Genomic DNA, 22,662 nt, shown 5'->3' with positions numbered 1-22,662 from the left:
GGCTTTGAAATAAGGCTACAGATTTTTCTTCCAGTAAGACCAATGGGATCTGTTTGCGTCTCCTGTTGCAGGAACATTCTGCTAACTTATTGTTGGCCATAATGCTGTTAGTCAACCTTTTCAAGTATTCACACTTCTAAAATGTCAGACTTAAAAATACCACAATTCCTCAAAAATCAGACAAAAACTTCTGCCACTCTTTTCTAATCACAAACAAACAACCTCCTCCACCACCCAACCAGCTCTTACTTTTCTGCAAAAAGCTGTTCTAAAAAATAAACAAATTAAAGTGATGTGGAATATGAATTGGGGGAGGGATAGGAAAGTAATTACATTCTAAGAATCCCCTTTATATGCAAAGAACCCCCTTACTCATATGGCTCAGGATTCCTGAAGTATTAGACATACATGCAATTGAAGGACACCTGTCACTATATTAAATTCAATTATGACATCATTCATTGGATTACACTGTTTCGGAGAGGAAATGTAAGCTATCTATGGAGGTGCCTTTAGTACAGATTGGTTTAAGAGACTCAAATCTAACAGTGGGTTGAATGGTTATAATCACCTATTTGGGAATATGAATTCAAAATAATAATAAAAATAGGTAAAGGACCCCTGGACGGTTAAGTCCAGTCAAAGGCAACTATGGGGTTGTGACACTCATCTTGCTTTCAGGCCGAGGGAGCCGGCGTTTGTCCACAGACAGCTTTCCGGGTCATGTGGCCGGCATGACTAAACCACTTCTGGCACAACGGAATGGTGTGATGGAAGCCAGAGCGCATGGAAACACTGTTTACTTTCCCGTCACAGTAGTACCTATTTATCTACTTGCACTGACGTGCTTTCGAACTGCTAGGTTGGCAGGAGCTGGGACAGAGCAATGGGAGCTCACCCCATCGTGGGAACCGCTGACCTTCTGATTGGCAAGCCCTAGAGGCTCAGTGGTATAGACCACAGCGCCACCTGCCGCCCTATACAAAGGGCCGTGCTGGTTCAGCTCAAAGGTCCATGTAGCCCAGTGTCATACAGTGGACATCTAGATGCCTATGAGAAGCTCACCAGCAGCACTTGAGTGCAGCAGTACTCTCCCTCCCTGTGAGTCCCAGCAACTGGCATTCAGAGGCAACCTGCTTTTGACAGTGGAGGTGGAGCATAGCTTCATTTGAAAGCCCTGGGTTCTATGGTTGATGCAATGCTCAGTTGAGATTCAAATTGAACATTATGGGGCAGTATCCCTGGAGTATTAGGGTTTTATTTTTACTTGAAATCTATGGGAAGGGGCATGCCTCTGTTCCCATCTCCCACCTCTTCAAATCATTTCCTATTTTCTTTGAATGAAACGTAGATACCCAGGTTTGTGACCTCTCTTTCCCACCGCTTCATTGTTGTTCTAGAATACTTTGATGCTTGAAACACATTAAGAGCTATTAAAGGGGAAGTGGCTATTAAAGCACATTCATTGAACAAATATAGGTGAGCCTAGTCCTGCACAACAGCACTGATCATGTGATCAGCAGCATAGCAACATAATTAACAGCTGCAGGTATGCAGCTTAGCGAAGAACATGGATGATCATCATTAGTTTTTGCTTACTTGTGATTGATTATTCATGCTAGTATATGGTGATTTCCTAAAATGCCATACCCTTCACTAAACGCACTTGGTATTCTTTTCATTTGTTGTCAACCTTTCGGGGCCTGTAAGTGCATATTTGAACCAGAGAAACTGTCAAGGGCATAACACTTTGAAACTAATCATAGCCCACAAACATAGCTACTGTATGCTATTGGCTACAATAGATTGATTCTTTCAAGTTTTCCTTTTTGGGGAGAGGGGGTGCTGTGGACAGGGCCGGCGCGTCCATTTAGGCGAACTAGGCAATTGCCTGGGGCGCTGGCCAGGCTTGGGCGGGATGGGCTAGCAGCAGCTTCTCCGCTGTAGCGGAGAGGTGCTGCTTGCCCCCTACACCACCACCCCCGGCTCCCGCTAAAGCAGGCTTTGGCGGGGGGCGGGACGGGTGAGCAGCAGCTTCTCCGCTACAGCGGAGAAACTGCTGCTTGCCTCTCCACCCCCCACCTCCCGCTAAAGCAGGCTTTGGCAGGGGCGCCAGAAGGTGGTTCGCCTAGGGTGCAAGAAGCCCTAGCACCAGTCCTGGCTGTGGAAGAAAGTGTGCTGGTCCCAAGGGTAATCCAAGAAGCGAGGTCCAGGTCTGCTCCGTAGTTCAAGGAGTCGGTGAGGAGTCAGTCCGAGAGAGTCAAGGCAGGGAACGGGGCAGGGAACCAGGCAAGGTCAGGTACAGGAACACAGGCAGGATCTGGCAACCAGCAATGTTGCTCCCGCAACCTGGGGCGGGGTCTGACAGCCTTTTATCTCTGACGAGGTAATGGCCAGTCCGGATCCCCCGACGACTCACCACCCTGTCTCACCCGAAGGTAAGCACTCCTCCTGAGAGTACTCAGGTCTCTCCTCCTCTCAGACCTGAGTCTCTGCAGCTAAGGAGATGCCAGTGGGTTACTAGATCCAGCCCCCCCAGCCTCTTCTGACCCAGCCAGTAGTGGAGCAGCTCTCAGTGGTGACCCAGCTGACGGCAATGAGGTATTCTCTGCATCTAGAGCCAGGACAGGCTCAGGCCCCTGACTCGGCCCAGCTGGTGCTTGTTGCAGGGGAACCTGTGCGGACTGGGGCTCTTCAGGGTCAGGCCCCAGACTTGGTTCAGATGATGTCTGAGGCAGAGGATCTGGTGCAGACTGAGACTCCTCTGAGCCCGAGCCCGAGTTGCAGGCCATCACAGAGAGATCCCTGTGGTCTCAAGGCAAGGCGTCTGTAGGCACCACATTGAAAGCTCTGGCCTTGAAGAACTTTTAATTTTTGAGGGTAGAGGCAAATATTTTAGACCATTTTTGTTCCCCGTGGATACTCCCACTGCATTGGTGAAAGTGAGGGATCACCTTCAGTCAGTAGAAAGCTGTTTCTAGATAGGCTGTTTATATGTACAAACATGTTGATATTAACTTGCACTATCTAGTACAGTACTAATGTTCTGCCTCTCTCCCCCGCACCCCAACCCCACAAAGTCTGATAAGTAAAACGACAGAAAATTTCACGGGGAACAACCAGTAGCTGGCAATGACCTATAATGTCAGCACTAATGTATCATGATAAATGTTCAATAAATAGGTGATGTTGCATAACCTCCACACATGTTTTGTGTGAATGTATCAGAATGAATGCTCAGTAAATAACTCCTGGAATCTACAAGAGTATTTGAATTGTGGGTGAGGTTCCATAAACTTGGGGGATGGGTTGCCCTTTGAATGTGTTTTAAAACCCAAATTTGCATTACATGTTTTCAGTACCGTTTAGTATGAATGTGCAATAATTATGAGGGCTTCCCCCTCCCCCAGAATGTGCTTTCTTTCTCTGTAACCCCACCCCTTGCACGATGGTAGCGATGGAGGTAGGAGACCAAGAGGCAAATTTCAGCAGCTAGGACAGTATCTGATAGGCAAGTAGCTTGCTTGTAGCTTTAAAAGTTTTTGTCGAGACAAATTACTCCTTCTCAGCTGTGATCACTTGTCCTTCAAGAAAACAGATTACTGTACTGCAACAATAGCATAAAATACCTCATTATACTTGTCATACTCCCCCGTCACCCACACACACGTACAAGAAAAATGATCAACAAACATGGGTTCTTCTAGCTACAGACAGGCATTTCAGGCAAAATAATCTCTGCAGCGATATTTTTGGTAGCAAAATGGCTCCTTTAAATAATTCATGGACTCAGTTTGCTAATATATTCCAGCAGGATTTGAGCTCTGCCTCTCTCCTCACTCCCCTGCTTGCCTACCTTGCCAAAGATGCATCTTCGTTGACCTTCTGCCAACCTGTAATTTGAACCAAGGGAGTATGTGACTCTAGCTGTGCGAGAGCTAATATGGCATCTTAAAAAGCAACTTGGTGATACTGCAGTGATAGATGGAGCAATAGTCTACCTTGTTTACCCATTTCTCTAGGCACACAAGTTTCAGTCCACTGTCCATGGTGCTGAAATTTGCCTCTTGGAATCAGCCCGTGCTATCACAATGACCTTCAAATGCCTTTCAGCTCCTGCAAACTGTATCACGCAGCGACTAACATAGGATCTTTTAGCACAGATAGCTCACTTAATAAACCCTATGGAGAGTTCTTATAACTGGCAATATCACATCCATCAGACACATTACTTGCCTTCTTCTACTGTTATTTAAGTACTGCTGGAGCAAGCTGAGGTTTATTTTCATTTTCACTCTTCAGCCCGATAGCAGCCACAGAAAACTCTCTTAGCCAATATTCAAAGCATCAACTTGCAAGTGCAAAATCTATCCCCTATGACTGGGTTTTAGCAACCTACTCAGGAAGCTGCTGCCCCTGAATATTACCCCTAATAACGTATCTGTCTCCAATACAGGATGTGAAGGGCTCTCTGTTATTGGGTCAATAATCCAAGAGTCACCGTCTGACTGCACCCAGCAGTCAAGCAGAAATCAAAGAGCTCTGTGCGGCTATTTCTGGGAATGATGATCAATAGATGCAATTTAGTCACCACTGAAACAAACAAACAAACAAACAAACAAGATAAGATAAACCCAAGATAGAAAAGAGAACAACAAACAAACAAAATACATATAGAGGGAGTTTTATTTTGAGGGAGGGGAGGAAGGTCAGAAGAGGAAAGAAACATTAGTCACCCAACTTGCTGACAGTATTTTTGCTACAACTTTCAATGGGAGTGATTTGTAGGTCTTCATGGAACACGGGAGTAATGCGAGCATCTATAGGGGCCATGCAAAGTTTAAATGGATTGGTCACATGAGATCAATCTCCCTTTTAAGAAAAAGATACACATGAATATTGGAGGAAAGCATCTGTTTGCTGCTTGCGTTTCTCTCGCCATGCCAGGGGAGGAAGTGGAAAGACAGAACTGGAATAATAATAAAGTGCCAGTCATGAGCTTGCGTACTGAATGACTTCTGAATAGGAAACTTTCATGGACTAGACCAGTCTTCCCCATCCTGATGCTAGCCAAGAGGTTTTTGGACTCCAACTCCCATCAGCCTCAACCAGCATGGTCAATGGTGAGGGATGATGGGAGTTGTAGTCCAACAGCATTTGAAGGTCTCTGGGATGGGGAAGGCTGAGTAGAGACACATGCAGGGTCCTCTCCAATTGGTGCATCTCTCTCTCTCTCTCTCTCTCTCTCTCTCTCTCTCTCTCTCTCTATCACACACACACACACACACACACACACACACACACAAACACACACACACCTCTTTTGGTTGCCAAATTATGGCATTTCTGTTTTCTCAGGTATTTTAATTTGCCTTAGCCTCATATTCTTAATCATGTCATGGTTTTATTGTATATTTTAGTAATTCATGACTTATATAATTCATGATTTATAATTCACCTCCCCTACAGTTCCCATATTTCAAAAAGTAAAAACCCCAAATATAGTGATTTTAAGCTTTTTGAACTGTTTCCACTTCTTTTCCATACATCTGGGTTTCCCCTGACATTTTGCCAATTCGGCAAAATCCCCCCGACACCATTTTTACACCCAAAAACCCGGACATGTCATTCATTCACTTGTTTATTGAATTTATACACCACCCTATACCCAGAGGTCTCAGGAATTTCCCTCACATATGGCAAGGGCAGCATATAAATATTTTTAAATGTACGATCAAAATGCATGAGGTGTCAAAGAAAAGAAAAGAAAAAATCTTAACGGGGGGGCCAGATGCAAAAAAAGTATGTTCCCGGATTAAAGTATGCAAACTAAGGCCACATCTGCAATATACATTTAAAGCAGTATGATGCCACTTTAACAGTCATGGCTTCTCCCAAAGAATCCTGGGAAGTGTAGTTTGGTAAAGGTTCTGAGAGTTGTTAGGAGATCCTCATCCCCCCTCCCCCCTCACAGAGCTACAATCTGCAGAGTGGTTTAACAACCAATCACAACAGAGGGGATGGCATTCCATACTAGCACAGGAAGAGTAGCAGAAAACGCCCCTTTTTAGGTCACAGCAGGCTCAACATTTCACTCAGCTGTCCACTATCACCCCAAGATTTCTTTCGTGGCCAGTCTTTACCTTTTCAGACACTTCAGTGTCTATGTGAAGTCAGGATTGTTCCGTCCCAAGTTGCTACCAAAATAGAACTCTACTTTTAGATGATTCCTGTTGCATGACCAAGGTTTCCTAGGCTTAATTTAAAGATCTCAGAACTCTGCTTGTAGCAGGCTCCTTTCTCTCTACGCTGAATGTTAACAAGGGCTACAGTGCCTCATTTTCAAGAAGAGAAGCATGTATTTAACAGAAAAACAACCTAGCATTTTTGGGAGCAGTGATATGAATCCAAAGTGGCAGGAAGGGGGAATCAGCTGCCCGTGCTCTCAAAAACACAACCTTTTCCATGGTTCTTTATTTTTCTTTTTTTAATTGATGTTTTGAAGAATCCTATTGCTTCACCTTTAAAAACCCAAACAATCCATTTTTTTAAAAAAGTCGGAAAAGCCACTGAAACGACAAAGGTTAAATTTATGTCCTTAAAGGCTAGAAGGAATGTCGCTTTCCTGACTGCTTTTAAGCAAAGCTGTCTTTTTCTTATTTAAAAAAAATGTTATTGCTTGAAGCTATTTTATTTTCTGCCATCAAATCCACCCACAGCCCATGTCAAGTTCCAGGGGTAGAAAACAAGTCATGAGAGGTTTGAACAGGGCAGGGAACTCTGTAAAGCCTAAATCAAAATATGCTGCTGTTTGTTTTTCTTTCATTTCAGCTAAATGAAATCAACTACCCCAGGGCACTGCAGAAGGATCCCAAAGATTATTGGTTTTTCAAGGAACTGAAGGAAGCAGTCACAGCTCATCAATTAATGTTGTTTTTTGCACGTTAAGAGCTGAAAGCTCAAGAGAAGGGAAGAGCTAGATTCCTCACCCGCCCAGTTATAAACTGTTTGCACATTTTCTCCTCTCTCGTCATATTTCTTCCAGCTATCCTATGCAAAGCGGGAGTTGCAGGGTGTTAATCAGTTTTGGTACAATTTGCTTTCCACTATTCACGGGCCTGATTGAAATTCATTATTTCCAGGGCTGGTGGGGCACTGGTAATGAAACGGGAATTGTACTTCTCTGCTGTGTGTGTACAGAAAATCAAAAAACAAAACAAAACACCATAAACAACAACAACAACAAAAATGATTCTGTCTTAGAAAGCAATTTAATTACACCGAACATGCTTCTGCTCCATGAGTAGTGCAAGCCACTGACATGGTTGAGTCAGGGCCTGGATCTGCTGAGTGCCAACACTGTCGTCTTTTCCCTCTGTTTGCACATATTCTATGCAAAGTTTCTCTCTGTGTGTAGATCTGGATGGGACCCAAGGGACATCTAGCCCAAACCCCTGCAATGCAGGAACCACAGCTAAGCTATATCTCTGTAATGTTGTGATGATGTGCTATCTAGTGTGTAGTTTGTATCAGGGCTGAAGAACCCCAGGCCTGGGGCTTGATGTGGCCCTCCTGGCCTCTCTGTCAGGTCCCCTGAACTACCCTTAGGCTATGTCTGAGAGGCAGTGTGTTGTAGTAATTAGAGTGTCAGACCAGGCCTTGGGAGACCAGGGTTCAAATCCCCCCTTGGTTGTGCAGTTCACTAAGCAACTTTGGACCAGTCACTGCCTCTCAGCCTAACCTACTTCACAGGGTTGTGAGGATAAAATGGGGAGGGGAGAACCATGTACACAGCGTTGAGCTCATTGGAGGAGAATGTGGGATATAAATGCAAGAGATGAATAATAAATAAAATCATATGTTGCCTCCTTAAGCCCTTACTGGGCCTGCTTCCTCCTTGGGGTGTTTTGCCCGGCTGGAATGTGAGGGTGCTTCTTATTTGTCTGGATCTTTGATCCCTCCCTCCCTCCCTCTGCCACTCCAGGGATGCCAGATCTATGGGGCCAAGATGTCTTCTCAATGTTGAGGAAGTGGAGGCCAAGCACAGAGCTGAGCATGACACATGCTGGGCTCTGGGCTCAGCCTCCTCCCAATGATGTGATGTGTGCATGTCATGTGCCACACACACGACATCACACATGAGCAACACACGCCGGGGGCCCTCAATCTTGAGCTCAAGTTGGAGCCCCTACCCCACTCTCTAGGTATAAATCTGGTTTTTGCATTCCATCCACTGCCACACCAATTTTACTTCTCACACACTTTTTGCCTCTCCTCCCTGCCCACTACTGCTCACAACTTGTTTTTAAAGAAAGCAGAACGTCCGGCTGTTGGTAGAACTTGGACTTCTCCCAGTGTTCTGGGGACAACTGTGCTGTACTGAGATGCCGTGCTTGTGGTAGTGAGGGAAACATGTAAGCAATTGGCAAGCTGTCTCAATCATTTATTTTTGTCTTCTTGAAGATGCTGCAGTATCTGTGGAAAACATTTCATCTACCCCGTTTCTCCTATCTGTGAGCTGCTCCACCAAGTCTAGCTGAATTTCCCCCTTCCTTCCTTCCTTCCTTCCTTCCTTCCTTCCTTCCTTCCTTCCTTCCTTGACTGTTTCTTCAAAGCTACTGCCTTGGAATTTCCTTGTTGGCAGAATTGGACTTATTTTGCACATGATTTATGTTCCCTTTGCTTGTGGAAGGGTGCTAAGGAGTTATGAAGGGCAATGGAACTTGACTACCCCACCCTGACACCAAGAAACCTCTGGAAATCACCTTTGGTCCTTCCTCTCCCTTCAGATATTTCATCATTCATTGCAGAAACACTTGAATGTCTATTGAATGTCTAGTTGGTGGTTTCTTTTAAAATACAAGCAGTGATACCTAATCTATTGAATTATAACAGAATCATAGAAGTCCTTGTGTGCCCCCTCCATTAGAGGTCTGGAGGGTGGCAACACAGGCCTTTTCTGCAGTGCCTCCCCATTTGTAGAATGCTCTCCACAAGGAAGCTAACCTGGTGCCTTTATTACACATCTTTAGGCACCTGGCAATATATGTATATATATATATATTCTCTGGCAATATGTGTATATATATATTCTCTTCTCCTAGGCCTTTAGCTAATTAAACCATCTATGGTCTTTCAAACTGTCGGTGGGTGGGTATTGTTTCATTTGTTATTATGTTATGCATTCTGTGTTTTTATACTGTAAACTGTAAGCTTGACATATTTGTTTGTGTGTGTTTTTATGCTGTAAATAAATAAATAAGTCACACAGCTAGTTTACCGAGATATCTAGGAACGAATATATCAGTCCACTTACAGTTCATGTCACTTTTGTAATTGTATTCTGTTGTGTTTCATCATCAATCTGGAAATGTTTCTTTGTTTTTTAAAAAAATCTGCATGAAAAATTGTGTTGTGCTCATATGCATTTCCCACCGCAACATATGCGTTTTGGGGAAAATGCACACTTTCCTAAAATGCACATTTTTTTGTATGCATCTTAACCCAAAATATGCATTTTATACACATCTGATACATTAGTTGAGCTGGGAGCCGATCAGTGCAAATCAGGTGGTTCTCTTAAAAAAATAATGAACCAAATGAATTTCTTTACTGTCTCTACCAATAAGATACATGCACCTTTATGTCTGTGTGCCATAATATTCTTTATGTGCCTCTGCAATTAAAAACAAGCTTGCCATCAGATGCAGCCTGCCTTTTGCTGAGACCTTTCCTTGCATTTTCAAGTCATTGTTGTTTTCTCTTTCTTCCCCAGGGCTTGACCTTCCATGGCAGAATGAATCAGTAAAGTCAACAACCTGCCAAACCCCACCAGTTCCTGGTCATACCAAATTGCTGATCCCTTCCATATCTCTTGATAGCTGAAAGAAGTCAAACAGATGATAAGGCAGTGCTGAGATTTTTTTAAAAGTACCAAACAATGGTTCTCTGGGAGGATACCATTCCTAATTGACAACAACGCCAGCAGAGAGCTTTCTCAGAATTGTGGCATTTTTATTGTACATCAAGACAGTCTCCAAAGGAGAAGCTATGCTTGTGTAGCTAACAGCACAAATTGGACAACTAAAAAAAAAGAAATAGCATATAGTACGTTAGAGTATAAAAACCACACACTGTGCTAAATATATCTAGACATATAGACTCAAAATGGATGATGGCCAAAGAAACAAAGTGAACCAAGTTTCCGATGATTATCGGTACCAAGATGGCGGCTATGGAGGTTATGCTCCCAATGATGGATATTATCAAAGTGGGGAGGAGCCTGGTCAAGAGGAAGATGCTCAAAGTGATGCTACTGAAGGGCACGATGAAGATGATGAAGTCTATGAAGGAGAGTACCAGGGCATCCCTCACCCAGACGACCTCAAGAAGCAGAAGAAGAAGAAAGCCCCAGAGGTGGCTGATGAGTTCAGAGACCATGCCGACCTCATGGCGGAGAAGATGGAGGATGAGGAGCAGCTGGCCCACCAGTACGAAAACATCATTGAGGAATGCGGTCATGGACGCTTCCAATGGATGCTGTTTACTGTCCTCGGCTTGGCACTGATGGCAGATGGGGTGGAGGTCTTTGTGGTTGGCTTCGTTCTACCCAGTGCTGAGAAGGATATGTGCTTGTCACGCTCCAACAAAGGAATGCTAGGTAAGTCCCTCTTCTCTTCAACCATATGCCATGAGACTAGCTGTAGGATAATTTGAAACTGCTTAGAATAGCATCCTCTATTTGATTCTTAATTTCCTCCAGCTCCCAGTAGGGTGCAGACCCACTAGGAGTCAAAGCTGAATGAACATACTCTTGGTGGCTTCCTCAAATTTCTCCTTACAGATAAAATTTTGGGGTGGGGTGGGGGGAGAGGGCAGATCTTTCTCTCTCCTTACTTGTAACAGGCCAACTTTGACAGGGGGTGGGATGCCCTCATGCCAATTGTATGGTACCATAATGACATCAGGCGATTGACACCTGCCAAAGTTCAGAAGACATTGCTATAAAAGAACCTCATTGGAAGATGCATGGGGTTGCATCTCAAAGAACCTCACTGTTCCGAGTAATCAGCTGGTGGTCAATTAGAGAAGGCCCTTTGAAGTCTTGCAGAGAAAGGAATTTACATTCAAAGTGCTGGAGGAAGTGCTTTGAATATAAACCTCCTCCTTAGGAAGGGGTGAAATGCTTTTTATCAAAATGGAGTGTTTCTTCTCACCAATGGAACCCAATAAGCCCTTTGGGCAGCACTTGTATATGCATATACATAGATCGGGTTTAGGTGTGGCTTGGCTGAAATGGCCTCGCAGGCCAATTGAGGATGCTGGTCAGACCAATTTAAGCCTGTGGGTCAAAGGTTACCCACCCCTGCTTTAATTAACCTTCCTTCCTTCCTTCCTTCCTTCCTTCCTTCCTTCCTTCCTTCCTTCCTTCCTTTCCATGAAACACCCTGAAGTGATTATCTATGAAAAAACATATATCCAAACAATTTCATATCCAATACAGATCCAGACAGAGATAAGACTCTCCACCTTTAAAAGCTTTTTGAAAAGGGGAACTGTCAGGGTTGGTTTAATGCATAGGTAGGCAAACTAAGGCCCAGGGGCCAGATCCAGCCCAATCGCCTTCTAAATCTGGCCCGCAGACAGTCCAGGAATTAGCGTGTTTTTACATGAGTACAATGTGTCCTTTTATTTAAAATGCACCTCTGGGTTATTTGTGGGGCCTGCCTGGTGTTTTTACATGAGTAGAATGTGTGCTTTTATTTAAAATGCATCTCTGGGTTATTTGTGGGGCATAGGAATTCATCCATTTCCCCCCAAAAATATAATCTGGCCCCCCACAAGGTCTGAGTAACAGTGGACCGGCCCCCTGCTGAAAAAGTTTGCTGACCCCTGATTTAATGAAATGGTTGGACATGTGAGGTAGGAGCCAGAGCAGCTAAATTTCAGAAACCTGCTGGGTGGCCTTAGGAATCCACTATCTCTCAACCTTAGTTGTTGTGTGAATTATCATTTACGGTGACCGACCTTATAAAGTTGTTGTAAGGATGATTGTTGATAATGTATTTGAAAAGTTTCAGGCAGGTTCATTAAGCCAAATTCTACACATGATTATGAATGTGGGGACAGAACTCTCTTTGGGAAATCTGGTGTGACACATATGACAGGAATGAACAGGCATTCAGCTCGATCCCAGCTGCTAACCAAGTAAAACAGAAGAGGGGCCAGGCTAACTGGCCCTTGGGAAATATTCCCAGGCCACCACCCCTCTCTGCACACTCTTTGAGTGTTTTTGCCAGGGTGGAATGTATCCTTTAACTCTGAGAATGCTTGTTAGTTGCCTGGATGGAGGATAGAGAGAGGTATGTGAACATGTGTGGAAACGTTCTTAGTTCAAGCCTTGCACATAGCAAGAAGACATTCATCCAAACACACAAGGGAAAATCTCCCTCAGAACTACATAGCCAATGGGGTGTGTGCTACCTCAGTGTGAAGATCTTGCCACTCTTCCTGGTTGCTAAGCAACACTTTCACCCGTCCTCCTCTTGGCTAGCTGACTTTAACAGTAACAGAATTAACCCTTAAGTCACACACATAATGATCCCTGCTGCTGCAATTCCAACAATCTGCACAACGTATATGCTAGATTGTCCATCATGCCAACAAGACGTACACAAACACACCAGGGAGTTGACTAAACAAGAAAGCAGATGGCCTGATATTATAAATAGATTTCCCCCCACTCTTTCTCACTCTCTCCTGGGGGTGGGGGTGGGGGGAGAAACTGCATATCTCACAGTGAACATTTTGCATTTTTTCATGGCACACAGGTCCAAACTGCAGATATTTTTCTCCATGGCAAAATATTAAATATTTAGTAATGTGTGAAAATAGGTTTGCCCCATTTTCCCTCTTCCAATTTCCAAACATGGCAAGTTCGATGAGTTCAAATAATGTTTGTAGTTTGAAGATGCTGTTCCACAAACTAATCAGCATTTTAAAAAAACATATTTTTTTTAAAGAAAAGAAGAAGAGCCTTGCTTGATCAGATGAAACAGGGGACCATCTGGCCCAGTTCTCTGTCTCCAAGAGGATTCGGCCATGATGGCTATGATCCATACCCTCAAAGTATCCCTATTTTCTAGGGTCAATGCCGGAATTACAAAAGCCACCATGGCTTCTGATCTGATCCCAGAATGTCCCTATTTCCCCCACCAATGCCATCGCCACCAGGGAGGTGGATGAGCCAGTGCTTGTCCTAAGCGGCAGGGGTGGCAGTGGTGACTGTGAACAAGCTCCCCTGTTGCCTCTCCATGGCCGCTGCTGCCAGCTTCCTCCCTTGGGCAGCTCACAGTGGCTGCTGGAGAACAGGCAAGGTAGAGGAGAGGCTGCCACAGCCAAGGCCCAACCCTGCAAAATGCATAAATATAGCTTCCGCATTTTGATTTCCCACCCGCAAAGTCAAAGAGTCATCAGTATTGCCCTACAGTAGATTTTGGATCTGTCCATTTTAGTATCTCTCCGTTACTCAATTTCCATACCTTAAGATTAGTTTGCACCCTTTCTCCATTATTGTGTTTGAATGACTGTTGCATCTCAGTGCTAGACGTGCATGGCTTCTTATTCCTTTTTTTCATAATCCTTTTTATTCAGTTTTACAAACATACAATATATTTACAATGTATTACTTGTTGAACATTTTGTATTTTGGCCTCCTTAGGCCAGGACTTCCCTCAAGCCTTCCATATGGTTTCCAAAATTTTCCCGTCTTTGTTTTTATATTTATTCCATATATTATTGCTTTGATATTCATAACTAACATAATCATTGCTTATTTCATCATACAACAATATTTATTCTTTACTACAAAGCCTCCTGCAATCCTACTAACGTACTTAATTGTGTATTTTTCTTCAAATAATTTACAGATTTTCTCCAATCCTCAATAAATTTCTGATCTCGCTGTTCTCTAACTCTCCCTGTCATTTTATCTAACTCCGCATATTCCAATATTTTCATAATCCACTCCTCTTTCATCGGCAATATATCCTGTTTCCATTTTTGTGCCAGGCTTCTTATTCCTTACCTCTTTTTCACACCCGGGAGTTCATTTGGTATAATACTCTCCACTGGCCCTCTTTCAAGCCATATTTTTGATTAGGAGGCAGGACTGGTTCCGTTCCAGCTGGATAGGAGTAAGCCTTCTGGCTTTGTCCTCATGTTAATGCATGAGAAGGACATCTCTTTGCCCAGACCTTTAAGGAGGGGGACACAAGGAGAAAGACAAAGTGAGTAACTTAAGAGTGAGTGGGGGGAGAGAAGAGGGAAAGAGCTGACTCCAATGGATCTTTGTTAGAATAAGGAACAATGGAATGTTACAAAAGGTCTTCTGTAAAAAAAAAAGAGAGGGGGGGAAAGCATAATTAAAGGGATCTGTTTCTTTTTAGACTACATCTTAATCAATCCTTTACGGATTAAGATGATTTACCATCACAATGTAATTGCTGTTACAGGTGGGTAGCCGTGCTGGTCTGCCATAGTCGAAACAAAATAGAAAATTATTTCCAGTAGCACCTTAGAGACCAACTGAGTTTGTTCTTGGTATGAGCCTTCATGTGCATGCACACATCTTCAGATACACTGAAACAGAAGTCACCAGATCCTTAAATATAGTGAGGGAGTGGGGAGGGGTATTACTCAGAGGGTGGTGGGAATGGGTGATTGGCTGATGGATGTGGAAAACCTGTTGATGACTGTTAACGACCCATTCCCACCACCCTCTGAGTAATATCCCTCCCCACTCCCTCACTATATTTAAGGATCTGGTGACTTCTGTTTCAGTGTATCTGAAGAAGTGTGCATGCACACGAAGGCTCAATGTAATTGCTACCATTAAAAGTAACAATAGAGATATACCAGTAGTTCCAGTTACAGGTAGGTAGCCATGTTAGTCTGCCATAGTAAAATAATAATAATAATAATAAATCCTTCCAGTGGCACCTTAGAGACCAACTAAGTTTGTTCTTGGTATGAGCTTTCGTGTGCATGCACACTTCTTCAGATACACTGAAACAGAAGTTACCAGACCCTTATATATAGTGAGAGAGTGAGGAGGGGTATTACTCAGAAGGGTCGTGGGAATGGGTGATTGGCTGATGGATGTGGAAAACCTGTTGATGACTGTTAACGACTGCAATTAGTCTAAAGAAAAAAAAGCAAGGGGTGAGATGGCTAAAGATAGCTTTGTGATGTCTATCTTAATACAAAGGAATTTCAGAAATAGACTGGAATGAGAAGTTGTTGAATTGCAACTCATTACCAATCTTAAAACCATGGAGAGACCTGGTCTGAACAAAGACATTGGATTGTTATCTGTCATTGGATACATGACAAAGTTATCTTTAGCCATCTCACCCCTTGCCAATCACCCATTCCCACCACCCTTCTGAGTAATACCCCTCCTCACTCTCTCACTATATATAAGGGTCTGGTAACTTCTGTTTCAGTGTATCTGAAGAAGTGTACATGCACACGAAAGCTCTCATACCAAGAACAAACATAGTTGGTCTCTAAGGTGCTACTGGAAGGATTTTTTTATTTTTTATTTTGTTTTGAATAGAGATTAGATAGATATAGATAGATAGATAGATAGATAGATAGATAGATAGATAATAGATAGGTGTGTGTGTGTGTGTGTGTGTGTGTGTGTGTCCAGCTAAGTCACAGAATAGACCCATTTAAATAAGTGGACTTGGGTCCATAAATTTCAGTAGGTCTACTATGAGTATAATTTTGTTGGATGCCCCCTATATCTATCTATCTTAGCACATCTGCACTATACAGCTGAAGCAGCATCATGCCACTTTAAACAGCCATGGCTTCCCCCAAAACAGTTCCTGTAGCAGTTTGTGAATGAAAATTGGTCTGCATTTTCATGCAAAAATTTCCTGGTAAATACATTTCTGTATTCAGTTTTGAGTCATTTACACTTTTATTTTTTGGCAAGCAGTTTCCTCAAATATAACACTTTTGAAAGTTATTTTCACTATTCCCCCCCCCCCCAAATGCATGCATTTCCCCAATATATGCATTTTTGTAAAAGTTGCAAGGTTGGAGAAGTGCACTGCAAAATTCAGAAAAGTGTGAATTTTGAAAGGTGGACCATATGGTGACTGTGTTTCAGTTCTTGTATTTTTTTTGGAAAGCGTGAATTAGGTCAGTTTGCCTTAAAATTCAAAGTGAATTGAATTTCCTCCCCTGAATTGCACCTTGCGCCACAAATATATGATTCCAGATTGCTCCACTTCATTTTCTTCTTTTACCTAGGTTGCAGCAGGTCTTTAAGCTTGTGTCCATTTCTGTTTATTCAAACAAAGAAATGCTAGAGGATCCAAGGCCTTTCCATTTTTACGCTTTCCCTTTCAGAGTCTCATAAATCAGTCGGATATTTCCGCACCTGGCAGGGGCGATTCAGCCCAGCATGCTTGTCCCAGCTGGGATTATTTGTGTTCCAATCTGCCAGATGTCACTGTCTCCTTTGGCCCAATGCTAAGAGAACAGTCTGCCCAGCATTGTTTTATGTGTGGCCCTGGCAGGATTGCACTGATCAGGCTGTGAGTATGGAAAAAAAACTCTATCCAAGGCTGAACTGAGGCAGTGGAGAAAATGAGAGAGAGAGAGAGAGAGAGAGAGAGAATGATGATGATGATGATGATGGAGAAGAGCTTTGTAGAGAAGACTAGAAACCATTGTTAGGTCAGCTGATGAGGGCACAGACTTCAGATTTGTCAGACCTACTTTATGTTTTTACCAGAACTCCAAAGTCGGTTACAAAAAACATAGAGTTAGAATGAAAGACCGCTGTGTTCCTGAACACATTTTGAGCCCAGGTATTTGTTTTTTGTTTTTGTTTTTTTTTTGACATCAGAACTGAAATGAACTTATGGCCTTTTCCTGCACAAGTCCACTCCTGGAGTTTTCTTTGTTTCAGTATTCTAGTTTAGATGTGGAAAGTTGTTTTGTTGCTTTTGTTAAATAATAAGGAATAAAAAACTGTCTCTGGTCTACTGCAAACCAGCAGAGTGTTCTACCAGAAGTTTGTGACACTTTCCGTGTTCTGCCTCAAAAACAGAGTGTTGTGGCACCTTAAAGACGAACAGATTTCATTATGACACAAGCTTTTGTGGACTAGGTCAGATGCATCTGAATCAGAGGTCACAAAGTATTATCCTGAGCTAGCAGGTTCATGCATTGTGTGTATGGAGTGAAAGTAGTGAAATCAGAGGGAAACACACAGGGTAAAGACAGTAATACTTACAATAAAGCTCAGATGTATGCAAAGTTGCGGTCTAATCAACCCAATGCTATTCTTACATTTATTTATTTATTTATTTATTTTGAAAGGGTTCATAATTTGCTTACCAACTTGAAATGAACAAGAGGGTGATGCTTGGGGCGTGCTCTTCAGCTCAGTGGAACCTTCAATGTGGGGTTCCTCAAGGTTCGATTTTATCGCCCATGCTGTTTAACATCTACATGAAACCACCGAGTGGGGTTATCTAGACTTGTCAGCAATACGCTGATTATTATTATTATTATTATTATTATTATTATTATTATTATTATTATTAAACTTATATACTGCCCTATACCCAGGGCTCTCAGGGCAGTTCACAGAATAAAATCAAGATATTAAAAACCACAAAATACATAATAAAAATAAAAACAACATCCCAATAGCCCCCTCACCCCTAAAAAAACACCACATTTTAAAAGGGCATAGGTTGACACATAGCTTTACTTTTCCAGGTGTGGCAATGGATGTCTTCCCTTGGTAATAGTCTGGATGAGAGTTAACAAACTGAAGCTCAATCGGGATAAGATTTGAGGCACTTTTAGTGGGTTTTTCCCCTAAACTGGATAGATGGGAGGTTGCCTGCTCTTGATGTGGTTACACCTCCTCTGAAGGAGCAGCTATGTAGCTTGGGGGTACTGCTGGATCCTTTGCTGTTGCTTGAGGTTCGGGTAGCTGCAGTGGTGTGGAGTGCCTTCTATCAACTTTGGCTGGTGGCCCTCTATCTGCACAGGGTAGCCTAATGTTATGTGTTATACATGAGGCTGCCTCTGAAGATGGTTCAGAAACTTTAGCCTGGTGAAAAATTTGACAGCCAGGATTCTCACTGGGGCAAGAAGGTTTGAGCATATTACACTGATCCTGGCCCAACTGCACTGGCTGCAAATTAGTTTCAGGGCCCAATTCAAATTGCTGGTTTTGACCTATGAAGCCTTAAATGACTTAGGCTCACAATGCCTCAAGGACTGCCTCTTCCCATATGAAGCAACCTGGACCCTGCAATCATCATCTGAGGCCCTCCTTTGGGTGCCTCCTCCATGAGAGGTCCAGGGCATGACAAAAGAGAATAGGCCTTTTCAGCAGTGGCTCCCCATTTGTGAAGTGCTCTCTCCAGGGGGGCTTGCCTGGTGCCTTCATTATACAGTGGAACCTTGGTTGTCGAACAGCTTAGTTGACGAACAAATTGGCTCCCGAACGCTGAAAACCTGGAAGTAAGTGTCTGGTTTTCGAACGTTTTTCGGAAGCTGAACATCTGATGCGGTTGTCTGCTATTGTTTCTGGGGCACCTGTGCCAATCAGAAGCCACACTTTGGTTTTTGAACATTTTGGGAGTTGAATGGACTTCCAGAATGGATTAAGTTCAAAAAACAAGGTACTACTGTAAATCTTTAGGTCCCAGGCGCAAACATTTCTCTTCAACCAGGCCTTTGGCTGATTAAAATTCTATGCCCTTTTAAGTGTGTTTGTGGGGTGGTATGGGTTTGTTGTGTTTTTGTTTTTTATTATGTATTTTGTGTTTTTCTTTTCTATTTTTATACTGTGAACCTCTCTTAAGATCTTTGAATGAAGGGAAATATACAAATTTTTAAAAACCAAAATGATTCCCAAAAGATCTATCAATCATCTATCTACCTACCTACTTAGCTGTAAGTGGTTGCTCATGAGTGAGACGCCAGACGAAAGAACTTTATTGTCAAACTATATACAGTGGAGCAAAAGTTCAAACGTCCATCTCAATCCTCCGCAGTGTCCAGGAATGACCCCTTCTGGTTCTTTGTCCAGCAAAAAAGGCGCGGGATTCTGAACCCCCGCCTCTGCCTTCCACATCCTTCCTGCCTGCGACCTGCGAGCGTGGGAACCTGACCCCGTTCCCTGCTTTCCCTGCTGTGTTCAGGCTCAGCGACCTCAGCAAAGCCCCTGCACCGCCTTCCTGCCTCGAGCTCCCCCTCCCCTCCTGAGGAATGGTCGCTTCCGGAGGAGGAGGGGCTGCTCGAACTGGTAAACAGTGGGGGTGGGTCCCTATACTGCAAACGCTCCCGCGACTCAGCCAGCCACGGCGAGGGGGATTTCCTGACACTATCTATCTATCTATCTATCTATCTATCTATCTATCTATCTATCTATCTATCTATCTATCTATCTATCTATCTATATCTATCATCTATAATCTCCCTCCCTCATAAGGCTAGATCTCATGGACATCCAAGGAAGCTGAATGTGGGGAGATTCAGGACAGATAAAAGGACATATTTATTCACACAACACATAATTAAACTCTGGAATTCACTCCCACAGAAGGCAGCAATGGCCACTGGCTTGGATGGCTTTAAAATAGGATTGGACAAATTGATGGAGGTTAAGGCCACTATGCTCTGCCTCCATGATTGGATGCAATAATAATTCTGAATATTGGTTGCTGGAAGCCACAGGAGGTATACTTGTGCTTGGGTCCTGCTTGTGGGTTTCCCGTTAGGGCACCTGGTTGGCCACTGTGAGAACAGGATGCTGGATTAGGGGCCATTGGCTTGATCCAACATGTAGTTGCAGGATAATGAAACTACATTCACAAACACAATTTGGTCACCTCAAAAATGAGATAAGTACCATGAAACATCAAACCCCACCACTGAGAATTTCACCATTTTCCCCTCTTCACCTTTGATAATGTTTGATTGCCATTTCCTGTTCCATTAATTGATGGAGAATGGTTGGGGAGGGAGGGATGGAGGAGGGATTTTCAGAATAGCAGTGCTGGAAAAAAAACAGAGCACCCAAGAGCAGATTCAGGATAGCCCATCCCTATTAATTTATATTGGCTTTAAAGTGACTTAAGTGGCTGGTTTAAGCATAGATGCTGTTCTCAGCCAGTTTGGAAGAAGTTCCCCTGCAATTTGCAAGAGACAGCTGCCCTCCCCCCTCCAGGCTTCTTCCACAGAGTAAAATGATGAAGAACGAACCCAGGCTTAGTTAGAATAATTAGTCATTTCAATGTGCCTGGACTACCGCACAGCATGAGTGGGGGAGGAAACCTGGATTGTAGAAATAACATTCCTCCAGAAATCTGCCCTGTTCTGTTCCCACCCACCTTGAAATTTTAAATGACGCAAGTGCTTTAGGCTATGCCTGGCTAGGGAGATTTTCATAACTGCTCGATGTCAATACAAAGTATATATATATATGGCAGGATTTTGAATAAATAACAGAATGAGTCCTGAACTTGGGTTGCTGGCCTCAAGGGCATATAACTAACCCAAAATCTATTTGTAGAGCTGATAGTCAGTGTAATAGGGGCTATGTATGTTTGCATGTATTCCAATTTAATTATGTGAAGCATTTTTATCTTGCTCTTCTCATGTTTGTGACATACCGATGTCCCGACGTCAGCACGCATGAGGTCAGGACATCTGGAAGAGCTGGGGGCAGAGCCAAATGCAGCAGCCACATGGCTCAATAGCCTGCAGCTCCTCTTCCACCTCCTTTTGGTCCTACCACCAGTAAGAGGGTGTTCCGACTCTCCTTCCCCTCCATGGCAGAAGGAGGAGGAGAAGGAGCCAGATGCTGGAGGCAAGCTGCACTCAGATCCATTCTTTGCCTCCATGCTTTTGAGGCATAAGGGGCCCCCAGCCCCTACCCCCCCAAATATAGATACCTCTAAAGCAGAGTTTCCCAAACTTGGGTCTCCAGCTGTTTTTGGACTCCAACTCCCATTATCCCTAGCTAGCAGGACCAGTGGTCAGGGATGATGAGAACAGTTGGAGACCCAAGTTTGGGAAACCCTGCTCTAGGAAACACTGGTGTTCATGCAAAAATGCATGTAATGTGAGGGAGGGAAGCTTGTTTTGAAATGTATCCATCATGCTCATGTTGTAAAAGAGAGAGGGGATCGAGGAATGTTTGTGAGAGGAAGGAAGGTTTTCTTCTCCATTCACCCGCATGTCTACCAGGAAGAAGAAGAAGAAGAAGAAGAGTTTGGATTTGATATCCCGCTTTTCACTACCCGAAGGAGTCTCAAAGCGGCTAACATTCTCCTTTCCCTTCCTCCCCCACAACAAACACTCTGTGAGGTGAGCGGGGCTGAGAGACTTCAGAGAAGTGTGACTAGCCCAAGGTCACCCAGCAGCTGCATGTGGGGGAGTGGAGACGCGAACCCGGTTCCCCAGATTACGAGTCTACCACTCTTAACCACTACACATCAGAGCAGAGGGAGATCAGAGTGCCAAATAGGGTCACTCAGGGGACCATGTGAAGATGAAGACTTTGCAGTTGCTGACCTCTGAGATCATTAGAAGAGCATTGGCAGATCAATGGCCCATTTAACCATCCAGATGCATTTGGGAAACCAATAAACAGGACAGGAGGACAACTACCTCCTCCCTTTCTGCATGCAAAGCATGTGCTGAATCATAGAAGAAGCACCCTCCTTTTAGGAACATACTTTCACTGAATTGGACCACTGGTCCAACTAGGAATAGCCAACGTGGTGCTAGCTGGAAGTTGTGGCACACTAGTTCCAAACACCCCTTAGCATTAGCCATGCTGGCTAGAGCTGATGGCAGTTGGAAGTCCAACAACATCTGGAGAGCACCAGATGTTGGTAACCCTCCCAGGGGCAGGGTCTTTCCAGGGTTTCAGTCAGCGGCCTCTGCCAGTCCTATTTGGAGGTGTCAGGACTTGGACCTGGGACTTCAAGAACACGAAAAGAGCCATGCTGGATCAAACCAAAGACCCATCTATTCCTGCATCCTATAATCACCAAGTGGCTGTAGGGAGACCACAAGTAGGGGAAAAGGCTGGAGATTGCACAAAAGACCCCGGATCCCTAGACTATTCCCTGACAACAACCCTGGGCAGTATCCACACAGACTGCCAGGGAAGCACATTAGTGTTCGAATGAGCACGTGTTCTTTTGTTAAAAGCAAAATGGATGGGTTGGCTCACTGGATCAGATACGTTTGTGTTTGCTTCCGTTTTTAAGGAGCTTAGGATGAACAGCTGGGAAGTTGGATTTTCTCTGCAGAAAGCAATTTATCCAGCCTGGCCGTTCAGTTTTTAATCTGGGAGCAAGAGCATGCACTCAGGCAGAATGCATGAACTTCCTTGATGGGATCAGGTGATGCTTCTGTACAGCTCTTCCCCAGTCTGGTGCCCTCCAGATACTTTGGGCGACAGCTCCCAGCAGCTGTCCTAACTGAAAAAGGTGCTTCACATAATTATATTTTGTGCATGGCAGTTCACTGTTGACAGCGTTTGACAGAGTAGCACAAGCAATAGGCGTTTGTCTCTGCCCCAAGGAACTTACATTTTATTTT

General features: G+C 43.7%; 1 protein-coding gene across 1 annotated transcript in view; it reads left to right on the top strand.

The window, feature by feature from the left end:
* The window catches only part of SV2B (synaptic vesicle glycoprotein 2B), a 65,160-nt gene that overhangs the window by 20,817 nt on the left and 21,681 nt on the right, over positions 1-22,662 (top strand). The window contains exon 2 of the mRNA XM_033167049.1: positions 9,776-10,660. Coding sequence (XP_033022940.1) covers positions 10,168-10,660 — 493 coding nt within the window. The 5' untranslated portion in view covers positions 9,776-10,167. The remainder of the gene's footprint in view (positions 1-9,775; positions 10,661-22,662) is intronic.

The sequence above is a fragment of the Lacerta agilis genome, chromosome 13 (genome assembly GCF_009819535.1).
Source record: "Lacerta agilis isolate rLacAgi1 chromosome 13, rLacAgi1.pri, whole genome shotgun sequence".
NCBI classification, from domain to species: domain Eukaryota; kingdom Metazoa; phylum Chordata; class Lepidosauria; order Squamata; family Lacertidae; genus Lacerta; species Lacerta agilis.
Note: the sequence above shows the minus strand (reverse complement) of the source record. Positions and strands in the feature narration are given on the sequence as shown.